The following is a 23,992-nucleotide window of genomic DNA, read 5'->3' on the forward strand; positions in this document are numbered from 1 at the left end:
CTCTTGCTGAAGGGGAACGAGTGAAATTACAAGACAGGGAAAAGTAACATGTCTTGAGAGGTTAAATGCAAAAGCCTGATTACTCCTCTCAATTATCCCAATCTTACTCTGTGAAATTCACTATGTGAGAAGTGCTTATTTCCAAATTATAGAGATGAGCAAGAGGGTAAGTCAGTGAAATTACTAAATGAAAACCAACCCTTTTATATAATACATGCAACCCAACTGATTTAGTACAACAAAGTCTGTATGCATTTGAAGTATCATGAAAATAGTGTCTTTAATATACAGTTTATATACTTACAATACGCGGTTTAAAGTTGTTCATATACATTACAGGGATATTTATTTGCACCTGGTTTAAATAATAATCTGCCTTCAGCCTTTTACACAAAAGCCCAAAACAGCACAGAATTCCACAAAACCCATGCTTCGTTTTATAACGGAAATGCACTAAGCCAAAGTTTTGAGGCTTTTTATTTTTTTCTTTTTTTCCCAAGTGTTACTTTTTTGACATACCCAAAGTGAATCTAAAGCGCTAAGAACTAACATATTTTTAATACAATTCAGAAGATTGTCCAAGTCAAGAGAATCACTCTGCAGATTTTCACACTGAAAATTTGGTTATTACACACAAAAATTGTGAAGTTGGAACAACTCCTGGATTATTAGGAATTTAAGACATAACAAAATGAAGAGTCATTTATTGCTAGGTCTCAACAAGGGGCCTGCATTTCCACACTGCCCTGCCATCCCTATAAATAAAAAGGACGATCCCTCTTGCTTATTAGGATTTAATCTGTACCTTCTGGCTTGCATACAGGAACGCTGCAATTTCAGAGCATCAGTAAGAGGAACCAGGACAGCTGGGCTAAGCTGTAGTCCTCTCATAGGGCTGGTGTTTGGCTTTTAAGTACCATGGTGTAACCTCCTGCTGGGCCTGCAGGCAGGCAACCCACTGGGAAGCACACAAGAAGCTGGTGCCAGCACAATTTGTTTTGTGGGAGGACAATCAAGAAGTTGATTTAACATGAAAACATAAGGGAAAACAATTATTTATAGACAGGTTTGAAACACGGTGCCTTTTCAGGCAGCTTCGCTGTTTATGCTGTTTCTCTTGAAGCTGTTGTGGAACGAAGTTCATTTAAGCGGCGAGTAAACCTGTTGTATTAGAAAATACATAGTAATACACAGTAACTTCAAACCCTTGCTTCTAGCTGAAAAGAATACTTCAAAATGCATTTCCCTTCTAATTTTGGATGGACCAAATGTTTTCTGTCTAAGTTTCTAGCTGTAGGCAATTTTTACAATATGGCAAGAATAAGAACACAAGTATGCACTTTGAGTTGCTGTCAACACAGCTTTGGTTAGCCAGGCAGGCAGCAAGACAAAGAATCTCAATCCTAGGCACAATGAGCATTTGAAAGAAACTAGCATTTCCCCTCAAGTTTCCTCTCCATGCCTCCCCTGCCCAATTCAATGTCCACCTCCAGAAAAGCCTCCATGCCAGAATCCGGCTTTCACTGCTGAAGGCAGCATCAGTCCTTGTGCCAACATGCAACTGTTGCATAGAAAGGATGTGTTTCCTGGTGCAGGACAGAGAGACAGCTCCATACAGGATGACATGCCATATTTTTTGCTACCAAAACCCCCAGACAAACAAAAACCCCAAAGGTAACACAGAGCTCGGACACCAATAACCAGGTAAGCACCAGAGGCCTTACATTTATTTAATCTGAGGGAAGAAATCCAAGGTTAGGACTGGCCTGTTTTAGCAGACTGCCTCAAAAATTTAAGTGATTTTTGGCCCACTCTGGCACAATGCTCAATGGTTACAGCTCTCAGGCCCCAAAGACAACCAACACAACTCCCATCTACATGGCTGGACTCCACTACTGCCCAAAACCAGATTGGTTTTCCCCACTGCTGACCTCCACGCTGTGCCTGGCTACCTATTGAAAGATACCCCTTTCCATAACCTAGGATCCAAAGGCTGAGCCACAACACTCCACCTGGTCAGTTTGCTCATCACTCTACTGATTTCAGCAGAGCAGATAACTTCAGTCCAGCTTGGGCACCACAGCAGGTAGATCAACACTGGAGTCATAAAATTCAAGGAACACAAATTTTAGGAACACCTAAATCCCAAAAAATGGCTTGGAAAATGAAGGCAACGAGTGGCTAAGGGCAAAGGAAAAAGTTAAATGCTAATACATTATGCACAAAAAAAGTAAGCAGTGCCAAGCTAGAACGAGACAACTGGAAGGCCACCAATAGCAAGTTTGCAGGTAGAGGTTTTAGCTGTACTTTGGTGCACAGGCTCAGCTTCTGCAAACAATGCACATTGCTAGGCCTTTCTGTGGGCCAGTTGTATTTTGGTTTATGCATGTGAGATGTTGATGCAGCACGGTCATGAATGAAAATTCCACCAGTCTCTTTGCAAGAATAACCACTTCAAGCAGGTAAGCAGAGGTAACAGAAGAGGTGTGAATCCAGTCAAAGAAAACTACTTTGTCAGGGATGTTAATATACTAGGGGGTGTTAGCAATATTTAATGTTAATATTACCAAGACTGCAATATTTTCTTTTTTTTTTTTTTTTGAGATATTTTAGGGGTTTTTACCTAGAATTAACAAGCTGAGCAAAACAATGACAAGTACCTGACATTAAATATTTGGCCCTTTCAAATTTGAACACTCATTTGACACAGTGAGGTTTAAAAGGCAATTGGTTTCAACTTGCATCTGTCTACCAACAAGCACACACGTCTGAACAGTATCTGAATTTGATCTCATCCTATTTGCAGCTAAAATATTTTAGGATGCTAATTAAAAAGCATTTGGAGAAAGCTATTCATGTGTTGCTTAAAGCCAATACATTATGAAAAAGAGGATTATGAAGTCGTGGGGGTTTTTCTATTGGGGTATTTGTTGCCTTTACAGTACCCACAAGAACTGGGATTTGCTTTCTGGTTGGGAACTGGTGGTTTGCATTCTGCAAGACAAATAATGCACCTTGGCTTCGTCATGGCGACATGACATGAAATTTGCCCCAACAACAGAAAGCTCTATTTGCTAATAAATTATTTTTAATGAGTCAATATGGCTGAGAAAACAGGCAAACCTAGCAGTTTTGTCCCTGCTCTGTATTTTCTCTTGATGCTCCCAACTATGTGCCCTACAATGGAGATATTTTTTTATACATCAGAAAGGTAAACAAGGCAGGTGATGGTGTTCCCCTAGCCAGGGCTCTGCTCAGCAGCAAGTGAAGGTGAAATTGCTCTAGCATTCCTAGCTCTGACCACCTGAGGATCCTGGGCACGCACACTTGCTGAGGAGGAAGGGATAACATAGAGTGTTTCCTGAGGACCTCCACAAATCCTTGAATCCAGTATATAAAGGCAGGGGGATCCAGGGGTTTTTTAGACACATTTCAGAGAGCTCTGTCAACTACAAGAAAACCACAAAGGACTATCAAAAGTTAATCCTATTCCTAGCCTTTTAAGCAGTTAAATTTGAGAGGTCTCCACGGGCAGACTAATACCCACGTACCATCTCTGTGCTCCCTTTTAACTGCTACTTACATGTGACATCTAGTGCAGATTTTGCAGCTGGGCAACTGAATTAGCACGTCCTTTGATGCTCAGCCCCTCCCACTTTGACACCCACATCCTTCTAGCCCACTGCAAACAAGACAGGTGAACTGAAAAGATCACAAACATTTCCTGTGGCATGGTCCAAAACCTCACTCAGCCCATTCTCAGCAGCATGCCGTGCTCTGTTTCCGATCCCTCCCACCTTGCCAACGCTTTATTTCAAAGGCATGACACAGGAGCACGATCGCCTTCCCACACAGATCCGACCGCAGGAATAGGAGAGCAGACCGAGCGTGTTTTCAGACGATCAGAACAGCAGCAGAGGAAACACAAGGAGCTGTTACCTTCCACCACAGCACAGCTCCTGCAAGGGCTGTGCTAGCAGGCTGCTGCAGCAGGCAGGATCTGCTGAGAAAGGAGTCTGTGCACTGAACTGCTTTTCCCATGAGAAAGCTGCGCGACCAGAAGTCATGCTATTTACTCCAGTCATCCAACTACAAAAGCAACTTTTGAAATCTACAGGTCATAAACTTTTAATTGGCCAGGGCAGAGTGGCTCAGTAGAAAATCCCCCTTCTCCCTCCCCTCTGGGCAACGAGCTAAGCATGACTCTTGGTTTAAAAACATTTAACTCTTTTTGCTCAAAGTAACATGGAAAATGCATCCACGTTACAGATAGTCAGGAAGATACTGTGAATAAAAATAATGCTGCAAGAATAGTGTGCTAGTGGCACTTCACAGCAATTCTTAACGTTTTCAGATGTAGTGTCAAAACCAATGCTTTTGTATATCTGCAAGTCACAGCACGTTGCCAAATATTATGTGAACAGAAATAATCCCATAAGAAATACCTTTTTTTGCAGTTAACACAAAACTGTAAACTGGATTGGTGTGTGTCTTTCAGCATCAAATTGTTCAGTAATAAATACGACTAAGTCTTAACAGACTATGGAGTCAAAGTTCCCTTAGTGTCCGGTTTTTAGCAGCTGTTGAATATTCAGGGATGCACAAAGGCACACCTCTGCAGGTTCTCTACCTTTATTATTGACATAGAAAAAAAAGTCCATTCACCACTGAAAAATGTTTATCTGCATAGTAAGAATTTTTCTACTACTATTTACAGGAAGGATTTTTAGTGCAAAAAACAGGAAGCGATGTATTAGCTCAAATGTATCGAGCACACCTCATACAGTTTCACTAAAAGCTAGCCAGCATCACATCTTGGGCCGCCAGCCATTAATGAACTGTAATATTTTCTTAACCTGCAATTTGCTTAGCTTGAAGTCTTCTGATAGGATTTCTTCTGTAAGCTGAACCAGTAAATTGCCATCAATCTTCTCCGTGACAAAAAACGATATGACATCTTCTGACAGACCAATAAACCTCAGCGATTTAGACACTTCCTCTATCGAGAGTCCAGAAAGGTCTGTGGGTGGCTGCCAGGGAGAGCCATCCCCACAAGACCTCGGTGCTAACTGGAGGTGGAGGGGAGACGAGAAGGGGTAAGACACAGAGAATGTATCCTGCATGCCCTTTTTAGCAAGATACTGGTCTTCCAAGATGTCTGGAGAGCCAGTTTTTGATTCCTCCTCGGCACCATCTATTTTCAGTGGCAAGGGACACATGTCTGTAACCATCTTATCTTCACTTGACTTGGGTGCCCGAGGAGGTAAGGCAGGACACGAATGGCTCTGCTTTGTGTTGCTGACTCCCAGAGTTTTCTCATCAGTGCAGTCTAGAGAGTAACTTGCTGACTTTGGACAGCTGGAGATGGTGTTTGTGAACTCTGCTGGAGTCAGCGGGGAGTACCCCGTTGGGAGCTCACACCCATCGAAGTCAAAAGTCAAAGGTGCTGGACAGTTTCTCTTTGGCGTACCTGGGGTCTTCTGTCTGGGGTAACTGTAGCTCCTGCTTGGATCAAGGAGGAAATCACTCCTGTTCAGGCCTTCAGCAGTTCCTGAAAAATGGTTTGGCCAAGATAACCTCGAAGGCAGAGCTTCAGCTGAGGGGCTTCCCAAAGGCATTGTGGTCTCAGGCTCTTTGGATTCAGATTTCATCATGTTACACGGGTAGCAGGAAACGGGTGGGCTCTCAGTTGGGTTGGTGTTGTCGCTCTCTGTGACATTACTTAAGGAACAAAGCAGAAAAGATGTTGTTAGTAAGAAAAAAATTGGCATTTCAATAAACTCATAAATCATCTGACAGAGTCAGAGGGTGACCGTCACAAGGAAAGAATCTTCTTTCCTCCAGCAGAACTTTTCACATTTGAATTAACATGTTTGAATTAATGCACTGACAGTTCCTTCACCCCTTCTATAAGCCTGACAAGATGCTGATATACCCAAAAGCCTCATGTCTTGTTTTTTCAAGCTCATAAAAACAGTAGATGTCTCAATTCAGTTCTGTGTCATCACACAAATACTCAGTTTTTCACTGTTGAATTCCTGAGGGATACCACCATGGATGAGAAACAGCCTCACATATACTAGAAAGATGTTCTAGTCCAGTACTTTTCTATATATATAGCACAGATGTGTCATGGTATGCAAAAGCTCATATGAGGGGCAGGTCACCCTGCACTAGGCCATGTGCACCAGGGCAGAGTACAGAGACACAGAGTGAGTTAATGCTCACTGCCAAAGGATTAGTTTTAGCAGGAAGGGTAAGCAGACCTAGCTGGACGTGCTGAAGTATCAGGCTTTAAGCTTACCCACAGTAACTTGTTGATGTGTCTGGATCTTTAAAATGCTTTGATGTCAAACACTTGCTGTTCAAAGGCACCTAAAGAAAGTTACCCTGATCCACTTCCAGGTGGTGAACTAAGCTCAGCCTGTCCCAGGGAACCGATGGTTTATATCCAGGCGTTCCCAAGAGACGGAGACGACAACAAAAGCACGCAAGCTGTTATCAAAAGCAAATGTTTGCTGATTCTATGCCACTTTCTAAAAGAAAATGTGAAAGATTGTGCTGATCTTTGGAATTTTGGCCAACTAAACCAGAACACTGGAAAAACACTTAGCAGACTTATAAATCCTTACTCAACAGAACAGACAGAAACCACCAGTTGAAAAAAATTGTTTTAATTAGTCACCTATCTCTCCTGAGAACTAACTACTCAAGAAAGAAACTCAACAGTCACCCCATGACAGCTCAGTGGAAACTACTTGAGAATGGAGCAGTTATCAAAAACCAGCATAGTTTTCAGTGGATTGACACAAAATTACTTCCCCGTGTACTTACAGTGGATCAGAGAGGAAGCCAACCTGGACTTGCCCAGATCAAATACACAGTGCAGATGCATAAAACCAGCTCTAATCTGCATCACTGGAAAATATCCATCCCAACAGATGCAGTTTCCCTCTTTCTAACCATCCCTCAGTCTCCATTCCGTGCCTTCCGAACTTTTCGTCTCTTTACGTCACTAATACAAGTCTGACAGGTAAAGCAGCTGGATATTTACAGTAGGAGAGATGGAGTTTTCCCCACTCAGCAGGGATACACCACCAGCTGGTCACTTCTGGCTGCTGAAAGGCCAACTAGTGTATTGCACACAGTGCAAATCATTTTTCACAAACCAAGCCATCAAGCTGAGGAAACAGTCAGCGAGGTGTTGTAAACAACCAACCATACAGAGCAATTAAATTGATTGATCCTGTTTCTGTTCTCTAATTCCATACTAGAACTGGAACATTTATTGATTTCAAAAATTAATGGAATTTCTGAAAACTGATAAAATAACATTTTAACATTTTCAAAGTACTTCCTTATTCATCCTCCACTAAAATTAACTCCCTGGGACTTGGTGCCAAAGGATGCAAGACAAGCCTCAAACACAGCTTAAGTCAGGCATCAGGCATTTTTAGAGGCAGATAAGGACAAATCATACTGACTTTGTTTCTGTTTAAAATATTGCCTGCAACCTTTCGTGATCCAGAAAACAAGACCGTTGATATAAATGGCAAAGCAACTTCACCAGCAATCTGGCTACTCCACACAATGCCAATTTTCTAGTAGCTTCCTTTGCAACACAGAGGTGTTGGTAGGTCAACTCTACCAAAATGGAGATGTCTGGTCTGGACCCAGGTGGAGATGAATTTCATGCAAATACTGTGAAGTTCAAGGCAAGTCATTGAATCACAGAATTGTTTAGGTTGGAAAAAACCTCTAAGATCATCAATCCAACCATTACACAGCACTGCCAAGTCCACACTAAACAATGTCCCCAGGTGACACATATACACTTTTTTTGAACGCTTTCAGGCATAGTGACTTCAACACTTCCCTGGGCAGCCTGTTCCAGTGCTTGACAGCCCTTTCCATGAAGAAATTTTCCTAATATCCAATCTAAACCTCCCCTGGTGCAACTTGGGGCCATGTCTTCTCATTCTATTGCTTGTTAGTTGGGAGAAAAGACTGACCCCCACCTCACTACAACCTTTTACATTCCTGAGAAACTTCACTTCTGTTTTCCTAGCTTTTTCATAGTTTTTTGGAAGGCAGATGTATTCTTAGCTACAAAGAGAGAAGGCAGCATTTGGTGGGCCCCAAAAGCTGGGAGGTCTTGTGCTCAACCTCCTGTGGAGTAGACCTTGACAGAACTACCCAACAGGCTTTCATAAAATAAGCAAGCAGCCTTGATCTAGAGTGATCATTGCCAGATCCACAACACTAAGCCGCAAATGTGCAGTATGGCTTAGTAAGGCAATTCCAGCACAAGTTATTATCCCAACTGCATCCAGGCTGAAATGAATTCAGTGATGTTTCAGATTAATTTGTAATATCCACACACTGTGTCACTGAAGGGGTACCAAAAATAATGGCAAGAAGACATCCAAGGTAAAAAGGAGGTGAGGCTTCAGAAGGTGCATATATTTTCTGAAGCCAAAGGAAGGACACTGTATCACTAAGAAAAGCTATGCAGCCACATAATTCAGAATTTACTGTCAACTTTCAACCAGCCTGGGTGGATTTTCCAGTTTGTGGGTCGTGCTGAAGTGTGTTTGATGTGGAAGCTGTCTGGCCCCCTTCTGCTACACCTCACTTCACACTCAGTGGTGTCTGCTGGTCCTTCTGTCCTCCATCACATCCACCCTGTAGGTTCCCATATAGTTAGCACAACACATTTCTGGATTACCACACTCTTTTTGTGTCCCTGATTATCAGAGCTGGCTGCACTGCATGCAGCACTGCAATCCCACCCAAAAACTAGCTTTGAGGTGGTCTGGTTTGAAGATTCAAGCCTTTCAAGAAACATGGAGAACTATACATGATTTTTTAATTAGACAGCCTATGTCACCTAAGAGTGGTATTACCTCTAGCAATGTGTGCAGGTATTTAATATCAACTGCTATGTCCTATCTAGTAAAACCTAGTCCCTGATGGAGCTTTTCTTCCTTTTGAATCTTTAAAAATAATTTGACAGGTTAGCCCGTTTTACAAAAAGTCAGCAAGTCTGACACCGTACCATGCCTTAGAAACAAGTGCCTTTAAAAAGAACAGTGCTAAATTTAACTTTCTCAGAAAGTGCTAGCACGGTGCTCCCACAGCTCAGACACATACATGTTGTGCAGTCCTGAAGAGTAGTAGGACAGAGTGGGGCTGGGAGAGCGGGTCTGCTGTCGTGCAGGTTTCACTGTGCGAGGAGGGATGGAAGGACTGGTGGAGGACGGCTTTGAACTCCGTGGTGGGACCGGGGGAGCGTTGAGGAGCCTGCATTCCTCTTTTACCTGTACAAAAGAAGAACACGTAAGCAAGCAGCAAGAAAATCTGGGCAACAGCAGCCTCAGCCAGATGAAACACATCTGGTTCTGCCTTACTCTTTGAAAGGAAATAATTAAAAAGGGAGGAGAAGAGAGAAATGAAAAGGTATATACATTTGCAACAGTATGTAGCTGTCAAAGAAGTCCAAAAGAACACTTTGCCACTGGCAGAGCTACTAGCAATCTTTTTTAGGGCACGTTTCAGCAGTTTGATAGCCACTCATTTAAAAAGTAAAAGAACCTTCCAGTAACATAGAAAATCAGACAGACTGTTCCTGATATTGTACATTCTGTAAGGAGCAATTCATCATGCCTAAACTTCATTAGTGCTGTTTATTTAGATGTAATAAACCAAGCTTATGTAATGAAAAGATCTCAATATACTTTGATGTTTCCTGACTTACTTCACCAGTGATAGTCAGTCATCCAGCTCTAGGACAATTCCCAGCCTCCCTCCCACAGGAATAGTACATGTATCTCATATTTACCAGCTTCTGGATTCAAACTTGGAGCTTCAGTCCTTCTGTAGCTGCCAAGGCAGTGCAGGATAAGGCTGTCCAAAATGTAGAAGTGGAAAGGTGTGGGCACAAGAGTCTGTTCAAACAGTGCACCAAGCCAACAGGTCTGCTCCATGCAGCCAGACAACCTTGCAGCTCACAACACACAGCTGTAGCACTGCTCACCTGAAATTCAGTTGGGTGTGTCTATGTAGGAGCAAAATGTCAGGATCCATCCCCATATAAAAGATGATGGAATTAAGGACTTAATCTCATCAGGACATATTTGGGAGAGCAACTTTATTTAGTAGGGCTAGAGATGAGAAGGCTGCTGAGAATTAGGCTGCCAGGCAGGATTTTTAACAATTCACCACCTGCCCCTGGGCAGGAGGAGACCTCTATGTTCTCCTTGTCTGAAACAGTCTTAGATGCATCAGAAAAGGGAAATTATTTTTGTGTTTGAAAGCTGCAGTTTATTTTAAAATTTTACAGCACTGCAGAACTAAAAGTTATCTTAGCAGTTCTGCAACACATAATTAGCAATTAAAGTGATTTAATTTACTTAAAAACAAAATAAATGTGGAACCTTTTGCAATCCACTTCAGTGCTTTCAAAATGCAATAACATATTTAGTACTTTTGTGAAATGGAAAACTGGGGACTAGGACATTGTACTACATTTTTTCCCTAATTCAAAACAAGTCAAAATTACAGGAAATGCCCGACAGCATAAAACACTGAAATAAATCTTGTTCTAAGGGTTCTTATTTGCTCTTTCAAAGAAATGAAAAAAAAATGAATCAATTTTATTCATGTTTGTTATTGAATTCAGGCATAAAACTCTTCAGCCATTTTAGTGTTGTGCCCCAAGGATGCCTGAAGCCTTTTTTCCCTCCCCAAGTCAGAATAGGCAAAATTAATACTGAATGCTATTGAATATATATCCATGGGGTTAGAGACACCATTCAGGGGAGCTCTTGGAGCACAGCAGATGGTCAAAGGCTTAAAGTGTTTCTTTCCTGGGAAGACTGAGGCATTCAAAGGTGCTGGCATAACAAACTATGCCAAACTCTCTTGCTGACCTAGATTGCAGATCAGAAGGAAGCCATAAATAACACCTGTTTGGAGTCCCATTTGGTCCCTGTCATAAAACTATAATTACAGCTGCCACACACAGCCCCCAGAAAACCCAGCAGAGGAATAAAAAGTAGAGATATTGCAGATTAAATGGACAACAGCAAGGGGAAGCTTCAGGAAAGCCACGTTCACTAGGTCCAAGAGAATGGCAATGAAATAAATAAGGGAGATGAGTGGAACAGCCACAGTGTGACAGGACAATGACCTCGATGGCTGCTGCTCTTAGCTGGAAATACTCTTTACCCTGCAAGCACTGGATGTCACATGGCTGTCAGATACAGATAAAACACATTTACACTGTACAACCTGAAACTTCTATTTGATACTGACCTCTCATGCACCAACCCTCCTTCCTGTGACCTAGGAATGGTGACCTGTTTCTAATGGCATAAGGTGCTATGTTGATTTTAAGACCTCTGCTCCTTTTCCTTGCTGCCAGCCCAAGCCCTGCCAGCACCGCCTGGGCCCTGGGGTGTCACTGCTGAATCTGGGTGTTACGGTGCCCATTGCAGTGACCAGCTCTGCAGCTGCCTGGATAAAACCTGCCCTGTCACCAGTATGACTGTGAGTGTAACACAGAGCAGTTCCATGCTCCTCATCCACAGGAGCCTGAACTTCCGGTGCACTCCATCAGGGATGTGCTTTATATCAATCAGGAAAACAGCCTCTGATTTTATGCAAATTAGTGTTTGGGGAATGAAGCAATTACTAATTTACAGGCCTTAATTCAGAAGTTATTCTCCCCTCCTCTGCCTTCTGCCTTCACGCTGCTTTGATTTTTCTGAAAGTTATTTAGAAAATACACGTGATATATCAGAATGCCTCATCCTGCTGGAGAGAAGAAAACCAGAACAGCTTCTGAAATACCCAGATGTCCTTTCCTGTCTTGCAAACAGCTCCTGGACACACATTTTAAATTTAGTGCAAAAATACAATTGCCAGCCAACCTTTATACAGAAATGCTACGGAATATCATTCTAGAGGGAGTGATGACTAAACCGCATGTTCTTCAGCAGCTCCTGAGATCTACTTACTCTATAAATACCTACATGAAAACCATGCAAACCTCTCCTCAGCCCCAGCCCACAGATGAATTCAGTAGGTCACTGATACTCACTCCAAAGCTGTTCCAGGAAGCCATAAAAGTGAGTCTAAATTCTTATAATCTGTGGAAATGTAGGTTTTTAGCTTTATTTTTCATGGGGCTACACCCCCTGCTCACTTTTAAATGCAAGCTAGTATCTTTAGCAGAAGTTATTTCTCCAACATGGCTAGAAAGCAATATCCACATTGCTGACAGCACTCACACATTACCTCAGTAATGTAAGACACACATGACAAAATTCCACACTTTACAGAATAACTCTCAAGGGCAACATACATATCTACCCCAAATGTCACCCTGCTGGCCCCAAAAGGGAGTCACTATACCCCAAGTATGAGGGTCCACACCAATGCTGTGCAGGTGCTCCACAGCTCTCCCAGCACCCTACTTCCCACACCTCAGGGATGACATAAGACCCTCATATCTCAGGCATGATCCGGGCATCATCACCCCCATGGCACAAGGGCTGCCCTCACCTTGCTGCAGGGGCAGCCTTCCTCCCCCACCACCCACTCCCCGGCACTCCAGCACTCCTCTGACCCTGTGCAGAAGCAGTTCAGCTTGCAGAAATCAGCAGGAAACTAATCATTTTCCAGATCTAGACCTGGCTGCCTGCCCAGGCACAGGAGTGCCAGAGCCAGCACAAAAGAGAAGCCAGGATGATGTGTCTGGGAAAGGAGGAGGAGGAGGAGGTGGAGGAGGGTGGGACCAGCCCCACACCAGTTAATGTCAGTGTAGGCTGCCAGGGAGCCTCATCCCGATATGGTGCTGCTGGGCACTCGTCCAAGAGTCTGGACAAAGCGTCAGTGCATACCTGACCTCAGAGGCAAGGAAGTGCTCTTGGGTTTGTAAACGCTTTGCTAAGAAGACATAATGTCTTGCCTTTCCTGGCTGCTCCAGCTGCTGCATTTGCTTTTCAGGCAGTTTTGGCAGCACAGTCCAAGGGCTGCAGTTGGGCATTTCGTGCCTGCATGGCGTCCTGCTCCCCTCTCCTCGCTGCACCTCCCCAGGAAGCACAGAGCCTGGCCAGGGGCATCCCCATGGAAATCCACTGCAGGCTAACCCAGCATGAATGAACACAACTTAGGTTTCAACCAGGTTCTGACCTGACTTGTGAGGAAAAGGCTACAGCCAACACTACTGGACTGTTAGATGGCAGAAGGAAAGGTGTGGGATCATCATGGTTTGCTACAGTTTGGTCTCAAATTAGTCTTAATTTACTGTACAGCCGTGCTCTTGAAATCACCACAGAACTTGTAACAGGAATTATATATTTTTTTAAATTCCAGAAAAAACCCTGCAAAACAAATTTGATAAATGATATCCACCAAGATTAATGCAATATAAGTATGTATCACTGACACTTTGCTAAAGACTGCTAGACAGTCTTTCCTGGGGAACCTTCTTTTTTCCTTTCTTTTTTTTTTTTTTTTAAATAGTGTTTAGGACTATGTCAAGGGAGCACATAACAGGTGGATTCTCCAGCCAGTCCACATAAGCTCCTGTTGATAAAACGTATTTGCATTTTTCCTCTGAAGTCTCCATGACATTTCAGGTTTGGAGAACTGATTTCTCCCATGAGTTTTCATTAAAAACCTTAGGCCAGGAAACATGCTCTGTTTAAAACTGACTAGAAGGCTCATTTATCAATTCTGCAGAGCTCCTATTTAAACATATTTTCTTTCAATAAGCAGTACAGAATGATTAGTTAAGGTCTAGTTCGATAAAGTTTCCTTGAGGATAGTGCCACAATATTCTTCAATATCTGCTATAGGCTCACAGTAGAGAAGACAATCTCTCATTAACAAACACTTCAAATCTGTAAAAATTATAGCTGTTCTCATTATCAGAGCCTGTTAACTGAAGACACACACTAAGGTCATCTGAGGCAGTTTGTGTGTGTGGTCATGCCCCACACACTTTGGCCACAGAAAGTATGAGAAGACATGGAGGTCACATGGAGAGATGATGCGGAAAGCAAGAGAATGAAGTGACTCAGCAATTCTTAGACCTTGTTTGTGTGAGCAAGAAACCCAAAATAAATATCACCTGAAAGTATCAGGATTAAGCTACTAGATCAGTAGTATTAAATATACTCTTGTGATTTTTAAGGCATGACTTACACACAGTAGGAAACTAGCTGAAGTTGCACATCTTGCAAAGTCTGACTGCTTTCTTGCCCTGTATGTGCCCTTCCCCCTCCACCAAGTATTTCCTAAAAAGATCTGCATGCAAACTCTTCACCACCTAAAGAAAGAAAGAAACAAACATAAATAACCCTGACTTACTGCTTCTGATTTCGGAGGCACTGGAGGTGGAGGTAGGGAAACATCTGAAGACTTTGTGGTTGTTCCGATAGTTGCAGGCACAGGAAGAGACGCGGTACCACACTTTGATCGGAAGGATCCTCTGTAGTTGTCACACTTGTTCTTCTCACTTAGCGAGCAAGAGAGAGGCTGATCACCACCCTTTCCAGACCCTTGGTCCAACCAGAGCTCTTCATAAGGAAGTTCTGATTTCATAGGCAGAAACATCGATTCTTCGCTAACTTCAGGGAAAAGATAATCACTGCTACTGTCCCCCGACTCCTGGTACTGAAGAGCATCGTGAGAGAAAAGGGCCCACTCGTTACACAAGTCCCTGCAGCCGTGGAGGTTCACCTCGCTATTCCCATGCAAGTTGTTGCCATAGACGCAGACGGAGAGCCGGTGGAAGGACTGCGTGAGCTCGTCCCGCGCGTAGCTGAGGGAGTTTGGCACGTGGCTGTGCCCCGTGCACCGGCTCTTCTTCGGGCTCTTGCAGTCGTCGTTCCAGTCAGTCTTTACATCTCGCACGGCACGAGAATACTCGTCTATGTCAAACTGTTCCTGGCATATGTTAAACCAGTGCTGGATGAGGGGTTCGTGCCACAGCTCCCCCTTCACCACACTATCAGGTAGAATAAATTTTGGAAGAGTCAAGTGCAAAGGAAAATGCATGGGAATGATTTTGTTTCCACGAAGCACGCAACAAACTACAACAGTCTTGGTCTGAATGTTGACAAACTTGTACCTGTGCCCCTCACGGATAAAATGCAGGTCATAAGGGTTTCTTGGTGTAGGACTCGGCACTGTCACATTAACGGGCAGCCTGGTTTTTTCTACTATATTGCGAATTGTGTGCTCCCCTTCTTGCATCTGCACCTCCAGTGGGCTGCGAGTGCTGAACTTGCCCTTGCACTGGAAAGGGAGACTGATGCTCTCGTTGGTCCTGTGGTTCATGCAGATGAGGCAGGGCATTTTGCCTCTGCCTAGCTTACTAATTGAATTAAGCTTCCCGATTTTTTTGAAGATGGTGTTGAGCCGTGACTTCTCCTTAGAAGATTTTGCATAAAGGATTTCTGCTTGCCCCATTAAAGTGAGCTCATCCCCAGTACTAAGGGTAATGTTGTAAACTTCAGTGTCTTCATTGCATTCACCTGAAGCTACCTGCAAAATAATAATAAAAAATTTGGTTTTCCCCCAATGAAGACAATACTTCAATCACATCAAATCTCTTGAGACTGAACTTACAATACTATGTATTGGAAAAAACGAAAGTAACTTTATTTGAACAGCCAACTGGTCAAGTGCAAGGTGTTTAACCCAAAGCTCAGCTAAGTAAGCTTTTAAAATTGTTCAGCACATTCCTGCATCTTACTTGAGAGGAAAGAGCCATCTGAAACTGCCAAAGAAGGCATGAGAACAAACATTATCATTTTTTAAAGAAAGGGCAAATCCACATATCCCAACAGTTCGAACAGCCGCTTGTGTCATACAGCTATGACAGACCATGGCTGGATTCCCTTGGGTATCTTTTCCCCACACCCTTGTTTTTTGCTGTTTGCTAGAACTTATTTGCCAGGCTCTTGAGGGAAACAAACTTCTTTCACCATCTTCAGCTCCCTGAGGAGCAGAAAAGGTGATCTCATCATTACAGATGAAGCATATCCCTTTGATATAATCTTTTCCAGGCTAGGGGGAATGACAGATGACATCTATTCCCTGAATGAGAAATCAAGAATATTGGTCTATCCCATATGCCTAACCCCCCTCCCCCCGCTTTGCTCTCCTAGTCATAGACTTCCTTCCTCATTTTTTGATCATAATTGCAATTTAAGAGATTAAACAACATATGCACAGCCATGTGTGAGCTTTTCTAGTATGGAAATTGTACCAGGAGAAAAAACCCAACAAAACAGATGTCCAAGGCTCATTTGCTCCTGAAGTTATTTCCTTAAGACCGAAATAACTCTTTATAGACAAGATTGCTCTGCCTCATATTTGAGTGGTTTAACATGAAAAGCCCTTTCCAGGGACCTAACAGAACCCACCCAATTCTTTGGTAGCAGCAGATTCCTACTCATAAATGAAGGTGCACCAGATAAACACTACTCATCTGTTATAGACCATTTTATTTGAGAATATCAAACATACTAAAGAAATTGCCAATGAAAACATATGCTAAAATTGTATATCCCTTCCTCACCTCTGAAACCCCTAAAGACTTCATGGACTTGAGTGAAGTTCAAAATCCAGGCTTTGAACCCTGGTATCATCACACAATAGCCACTGCATGAAATGAAAGCTGTAATTCCAGTAAGTTAATAACTGACAAGCGCTGTGAATAATGCTTCCTCTTGTAAGACATGACCTGCAATTCCCCCATATTTGCAGAACTGTGATTATCTTCTGCAAGCCTCTCGGAGCAATTGCACAGGGAGCGCAGGCGAGGTGTGCCGCCTTAGCACTTCAGGCTTGGGGTTTCCGGAGAGGAAGTCATTCAAACCCTGAATTATCTAAACAAACACTAATTGGTCTAATCCAGGAAACTACTAGGATTTATGGTACGTAATACTCATTCACAGTTTGCACCACTGGCCTGACAGCATTTTGAAACACCACGACGTGAAAGGAAAGCACTCGGGATTTTTTTGCTGATAACGCCTGTGTGACGTTCATTGCTGGTTTCTCCTCAAACTGTCACAGAGCGCTGCATTGGAGCTGCAGCCACATAGCCCCGCCTTCGAGGGGCTGATAAGGACTGAGGACACACAGGGCTCCGTGCCTGTACCACGCAATCCCCCCCTTCTCTTTCTGAGAGCGCGTTTTCTCTAAGAATATTGGTTTCTAGAATCAACAAGTCTCCACAAATGGCTGCTCTGATAATGCCAGCTACACTGTTGGACTTTTCACTCGATGCTGCATGATCACAGCTTTTCCTCACTACTTGTGGGACACTGTCCGGAGCGAGGGAGGTGGCACAACCTACAGCATTGGGAGCTCCTCCTCGGGCAACTTACAGTTCCCTGGTGATTCACAAACAAACAAGCCACTGTAGGAGGAAACAGTGGGTCAGATGTGAAACCACAGACGTAACTACACGGCTGAGATTCACAATGAAGGTCTTGCGGAGCAGCTACTTATTAATGTCATCCATTTCAACCAACCAAGTAGCAAATGGACTTTGAGAGTCAACAGGCATGTTTAAATACAAAATTATTTTCAATTAAAAACTCCAAAAACCATTTTCTCATTGTTAAAAAATATAGTCACAGGATAATTACAGGTGAAAAAAGGCTGAATTTAACCCTGGATGTGTCTACAGACTGGGGAATGAGATGCTGGAGAGCGGCACTGTGGGACTTGGGGGTCCTGGTTACTGGCAAGTTGAACATGAGTCAGCAGTGCCCTGGCAGCCAGGAGGGCCAACCAGGGGTATCCTGAGGTGCATCAGGCACAGCATCACCAGCTGGTCAAGGGGGATGATTGTCCCGCTCTGCTCTGCACTGGGGTGTAGAGTGCTGGGGGCAGTTTTGGGTGCCACAATATAAAAAAGACATTAAGCTCTTAGAAAGCATGCAAAGGAGGGCCATGAGGATGGTGAAGGGGCCTTGAGGAGAATCTGTATGAGGACTGGCTGAGGTCACTTCATCTGTTCAGCCTGGAGTAGAGGAGATGGGGAGACCTCAACATCCTCACAAGGGGAAGTGGTGGGGCAGACACTGATCTCTTCTCTGTGGTGACCAGTGACAGGATTCAGGGGAATGGCCTGAAGTTGTGTCAGAGGAGGTTTAGGCTGGATATTAGAAGAAGATTCTTCACCCAGATGGTGGTTGGACACTGGAACAGCCTCCCCAGGGAAGTGGTCACAGCACCAAACCTGACAAGAGTTCAAGAAGCATTTGGACAATGCTCTCAGGCACATGGTGTGATTTTGGGGTGCCCTGTGCAGGGCAAGGAGTCGGACTCAATGTTCCTCGTGGGTCCCTTCCAACTCAGTATATTCTATGATATTTTCTGAAAAGAAAGATGAGGCCATAGTTCTAGTTTAGCACTCTGAGAAAAATACTGTTCTGCATTCTTCCTTCTAAACAAAAATATAAGGTATTAGTTGCTGTCCAAAATTATAATAAAAACTGAAAATGTGAAATTAGAAGTCTAAGAGTGCACAAATTTATCCGCTAAATTCTACTATGGTGGTGTTAAGACTGCTGATACATCCCAGCAGGCTAATTATACTTTAAAATTGGTAGGTAAATTGTAGGTAAATATGTATTCCAGAATGTTAGCAAAAAGATATACCATACATATAATATATACCTCTCTCTCAATACACGTAACAGTGCACAGATATCACTCAGCTTCTGTTTTGCAGATTACACAGCTAAATGATCTTTACTTTGTCCTTGTAGCAATGACATATGAAAGTCAGACTTGCTCTGTTTTGTTCACTCAAACATTTCACTTTATCAACAGCCACAAAACTTACAGAAAAATCAACAAAGAGCCATGGACTTTAGCTCAGCTTTACACTGCCTTGGGTGAACTTCACAGGGCCTCCAGAAGCCCAGGAATCAGCCATGCAGAGCACTTCCTAAGAACAGATGGGACAAGAGGAAATGGCCTCAAGTTGCACCAGGGGAGATTTAGATTGGATATCAGGAAAAATTTCTTTACCAAAAGGGTTGTCATTCACTGGAACAGGCTGCCCAGGAAAGTGGTTGTGTCACCATTCCTGGAAGCATTTATAAGACGTGAAGATGTGGCACTTAGGGACATAGTTTACTGGTGGACTTGGCAGTGCTGGGTTAATGGATGGACTTGATGATCTCAAAGGTCTTTTCCGACCTAAATGATTCTATGGTTCTATGCCAAATAGTACACTTATAGACAACATCAAAGTGCATATCATAAATTATTCCTAGAAGGCAGAATGGGTAGCCCCACACCAGACCCATCCCCCTCTACCCTCTAAGCTTTCAGCACCAACCCATCAGGATTTGCATCTTCTCAGCCCTGCTGAGAGCACTCTCTGGGCACCCTCTGCTTCCTGCTAGGCAGCTGCTGGCGGGGTGTAGCAGAGCCCTGCGCTGTTTCAGACACCTGGACCTGCTAGTGGCAGGTCCCAGCTGGTGGGCGGGACACAGCGTATCGCTGGTACCTGATGGACAGAAGGCAGCAGCGCACAGTGGCAGACTTAAGGTGGTCTAGATCACAGACTAGAGCAGAAATAATCATACATTTTTGTGGCAAACTCTTAAAGTCTCATAATAATTCTGGAAAAGAGGTAATGCTGCAGAAGGCAGAAAACACCCCAGAAGCTTTCACTCAGCTGCATCACATATCCAAGGAGGGCTTATACATTCTAACAATAATGTTTCATGCATTGTAAGAGCAACTCCTGCAGTTTTACTTTGCTCTCGCCCCTCTTTTGCTCTTCCCAGCCAGTTTTCATTGGAAACAGGTGAGAATAACCAGTGCTCCCAGCTTTGTGAAAGAGGCAGTGCTTGCCACACTACACTCCAAAGCCATCTAAGAATCTCTAGTAGATGTTCAAGCTGAACAATGAATGCAGAAGACCCACAGAACCAGAACTTCCTCCCTGTTGTACTTGCCTTCTCCCTTCCGACTGCCAGATGTTGATCCATACTACCTGTTCACTATTGATGCCAGGATGCTGACCAGAAAGGTTACAGGCACACAGACACATTACCAAACACACTGCAAAACAGCAGTGGGTTAAGTCACTATAATATTTTATATTTTAAGACTCAAGCAGTTTCAGTAACATTGAAAAGCCAACTGTAACTCCTGCAGAAGACAGGCATCAGGGAAGCAAGGAACGATTATTTAGGAAACGTTCTTTTGGAAAAGCTCAGGTATACTCTTCCTTTTGCTTAAGGAAAGGCTAACTTGGAATAATAGATTTTGGTAGCACCTGAGTCAATATGCTGCCTTTGACTCCAATTATTCTAATTTGTTATAGTTTGAAGCAAAAGTCTTTAATTACTTGGACACATATGAACACTTTTATAAAAATGATTTGTGGCTTTATATTGGTTGGTATACCTGCTAGATTTTATTAGAGTAATGCAAGCTTTGCATTCACTTTAAAAATACAATGAGGATTTTTTTCTTTTGGTAGAGGTCTTTGTAACTGTGAGGTCTCTGATTCATAGCTACAGCATATGGTTTTTACTATTAGAGCCAAGGGACCAATCATAGCACTACGCATATATTTAATAGATAATATATACTAGCTACATTTTTTTTTTTACAGGTCACAAAAATGGAAAAAGATTTTTAAAATGTAAAACATAGTCTTCAGAAGAGCTGTTAGCAGACAAAAAAATGAGGAAACTTTTTCAAGGAAGTTGGCTAAATTCAGTGAAACAGTATCCCATTTTTCTTCTATAAATGTCTGTTTCCCAAGACAGAATCAGCAAGTAAAAGTCTTCATGCTAGCATACACGTATTTCCCTCTGGGATAAGAGCGACTTTGCCCAATTGCTACATTAACAGCTGGCTTCAATGCTCTTCAAGGATGTCTCAAATAAATCAGTGCTCTAAAACTGACCCAAAACGTGGCAGGTAACACTGCAAAGCTGTAACATGGAGCATCTATTTATGTGGGACGTCAGGAGCCACTGAGGCAATGGCACTAGCCATGCAGGCTCCTTTTGGAGCAGGACCCCTCTCACAGGTACCTCAACATAGGCATGCAGCAGCAGCAGCTCTGCTTCCTTTGTTTCTCTCTTACTCAAGCCACCCACCTTTCTCCAAGAGGAAAAGAGGCAGCCACAGCACTGCATTGCCAGTGCAAGACACCGAGGTGTCGAGCCCGTGTGTACCAGGGGCAAAGGGGAAAAAGAAGAAAAAACCCCAAACCTCTTGGAGCTGAGTCCTGCTGCTTCGTAAGGCTGGCATCAAGCCACAAGGCCACTAAAGCACTAATTCTTGAGGTGAAGTATTATTAATTGCCTGAAAGTCTGGAGCCAAAACCTACACACCACCTCGTTTCAAGAAAGTCACTACTGCAGCACTTAAGAATGTCACCGTAGGTTACAACCTACTATATATGTGCTTTATGGCAACTCAGGGTGCGTTTATCAGAGGCATTAGAATTACAATCAGGAGATCAATTTTGCTGCACTGTACTGCACTAACATCTGCCAAAAAAAAAAAGGGGGGGGGGGGGGAAGAGCAAAGTTTTCACTACAGATTTCTTTCTGCCAAAATGCACACTGTATGGGCCAACATGGTTAAATCACTGTGAAGAGAGGATTACATAAAAAAAGATGAACAAATCAGGTATCAAAAGTTCAAACCAGTCATACAGTGTCTTTGATGGGTAAGAAAATTATCATTATAAGGCTAATTTACTAATCCACCTCTCCATTCTGGAAAGTGTCTGCAAACAGCTTCACAGACTCTCCAGAGAGACCAAGTGATGTCTTCAGGACAAAAACATTATTGTGGAAGATCTGAAGGGTCCTGCAACACTAAGTAGGCTGGTTTTTAGAGTGAAGGAATTCCCAGCTTGTCCAATGTTCAATCTATCAGACAATACTGCTGCTTTTTTAAGAGAACTTTTTGTGAATTACCCTCAGTATGATGTGGAGGATTTGTTCCTTGTTTTGTTTTCAAGTGTTAGTGCAAATAGCTTCCTGGGTGTTTGTACACACTGCCATCTGTATGGGACCAGAGCAGTGGAGAGCAGAAATCTACTGCTGTTGCTTCAGCAAAAGATAGGGCCCTGGGGTAGCTCAACCTTCTTAGTATTTTGTTCCTAGTAATAGAGAATCAAAAATTCTCATTGTAGCATAATGCTGTAACATAAATAAAATCTTCTTCAATTACGCAATGAATATTAATACAAAAAAGGTTCTCACCTATCTGGTCAGTGAAGAAAGAACAGAATACCTCTAATTTTCAATCAGGAACAGATTAAACTACTGACTGAGTGAAATTCACTTATTCCCAGGATGCTCCAAATTGCTGTGCGTGTAGATGCTGCTGGCCACCACCTGAGATAACCAACTGGGTATCTAAGTGCAGTACGTGTGGACAAAAAAGTTACTAAGTACTTTAAGCCATTACGAAAGTTTTATTTAACCTAAAATTTTTGTTTGCTGTTCTGTGAAAAGTGGTTCCACCTTTCCCTCCTAGCTGCACTTGCTGACACATGTTACAGCTGTCCTTCAAACACCCGGCAGGTCCTCAACCCCCTGCCTCAGGGCACTGCCCAGAAAGCCTGTCCAGCTGCAAAACCATGGGGAAGGAAGGGAGAACTATCTCCCCTACCTCCCCAGGATAACGTGGCTGATTTTTCCCTTCAACAATTATTACAAGAAGCAAAAATAAAGTAAGCCCCTTAGAAAAGATCTTGCAGCCCACTGCAGCGAGAAGGCAGCCTGCTGAAGGGCAGCGGTAGCTGTGAAATCCTGCTGGAGCAGCCAAGGATTTACACACAGGAGCAAGGTTCACACCAAGTGGAGCCACAACCGTGGTGTACTGGCACATGCAGGCACACCTCAACAGAAGCACACAGTGACTGACTGGTCACCTGGTAACTCTACAGGCTCCTTCTTCAAAAATTATCCACTGAAGACTTCAGTGTTTAGAACAAGAAAGAATTCCCAGACTTCAGAGCTCCTTCTCATCTTAAGTACTTCATCAGATATTTTAGGCATTTTTTTTCTTTTTATATCAGATTAGCTACCTTCTGATACTCTTTTCTGAATTTAAACAGGCATGCTGCATTGGACAGAAATCAACCATACTTAGTATTCCTCCCTTTGCTCTAATCAGCTTGACAGAACCTCTCCTATATTAAAATTTTAGCGTACATAATTCTCTTGCATGTAAAGGGTTATTAAACACTTTAATAAATCCTGCTAAGTTCATTTATTTTTTGGAAGATGATAACCTTGGAATAGACTTCTATGAAACTGGAAAAACTGCCAAGAGGAATACTGCCAAGATAACTGTGTAACTAGGTTAAACCTGGATTATTACTACTGTTATTTACATTAAAGAGTATCACTATAAAACCTTTTAAAAATGGATTTGATATCTAACAGTAAGCTCTGCTTATTTCTCAGTTTGCTACATGTGACAAACAGTTTTAAAAACACTCATATTAAACTCAAGATATGGCATTTTATGTTTAAACAAGTCTGTAGACAAATACTTTTTGCACTAGAAAATCAAAGCTGCACATTCTACTGTGCCATTCTCTTGGTTTGGTCACTGATCAAATGAGAAATAATAGCACAGCACTGGATAAGGCTAGCAGTCCAAAGGATTTTTTCTGAGCAGAAATGAAATTTTCTTGTTCACTTGCCTAAAGATACAGAAGTGTTCCAACTTTCTCATGTAGCCTTCATTCATAAAAGCCTCTGTTTTATAGGCTCAGGTTAATGCAGAGCACAAATGAAAACAAACTACTGTCTTGCAAGGTGTGAGTCTGTCACTGAGTAAATTAACTGATGAGCTCTTGCACTTACACCTATAAAAACTGTGAACTAGCAGGTGTCTTCCAACTGCAGCAGTGCAAGAAACAGGAAAAAGCCATTAAAAGGTTTCTATACAAAGCCCA

General features: G+C 42.8%; 1 protein-coding gene across 3 annotated transcripts in view; it reads right to left on the minus strand.

Annotated features, from left to right (window-relative positions):
• Positions 1-261: 261 nt before the first annotated feature.
• The window catches only part of GAREM1 (GRB2 associated regulator of MAPK1 subtype 1), a 102,318-nt gene continuing 78,587 nt past the window's right edge, over positions 262-23,992 (minus strand). For 2 of the 3 annotated variants that reach the window (XM_032124336.1, XM_032124352.1), the window contains 3 exons: positions 14,380-15,558; positions 9,154-9,320; positions 262-5,721 (listed from right to left, as the gene is read on the minus strand). In XM_032124336.1, coding sequence (XP_031980227.1) covers positions 4,809-5,721; positions 9,154-9,320; positions 14,380-15,558 — 2,259 coding nt within the window. In that variant the 3' untranslated portion in view covers positions 262-4,808. Of the gene's footprint in view, positions 5,722-9,153; positions 9,321-14,379; positions 15,559-20,006; positions 20,113-23,992 lie in introns of all 3 variants that reach the window. The other variant, XM_032124345.1, reaches the window with a different exon arrangement.

The sequence above is a fragment of the Corvus moneduloides genome, chromosome 1 (assembly GCF_009650955.1).
Source record: "Corvus moneduloides isolate bCorMon1 chromosome 1, bCorMon1.pri, whole genome shotgun sequence".
NCBI lineage: Eukaryota > Metazoa > Chordata > Aves > Passeriformes > Corvidae > Corvus > Corvus moneduloides.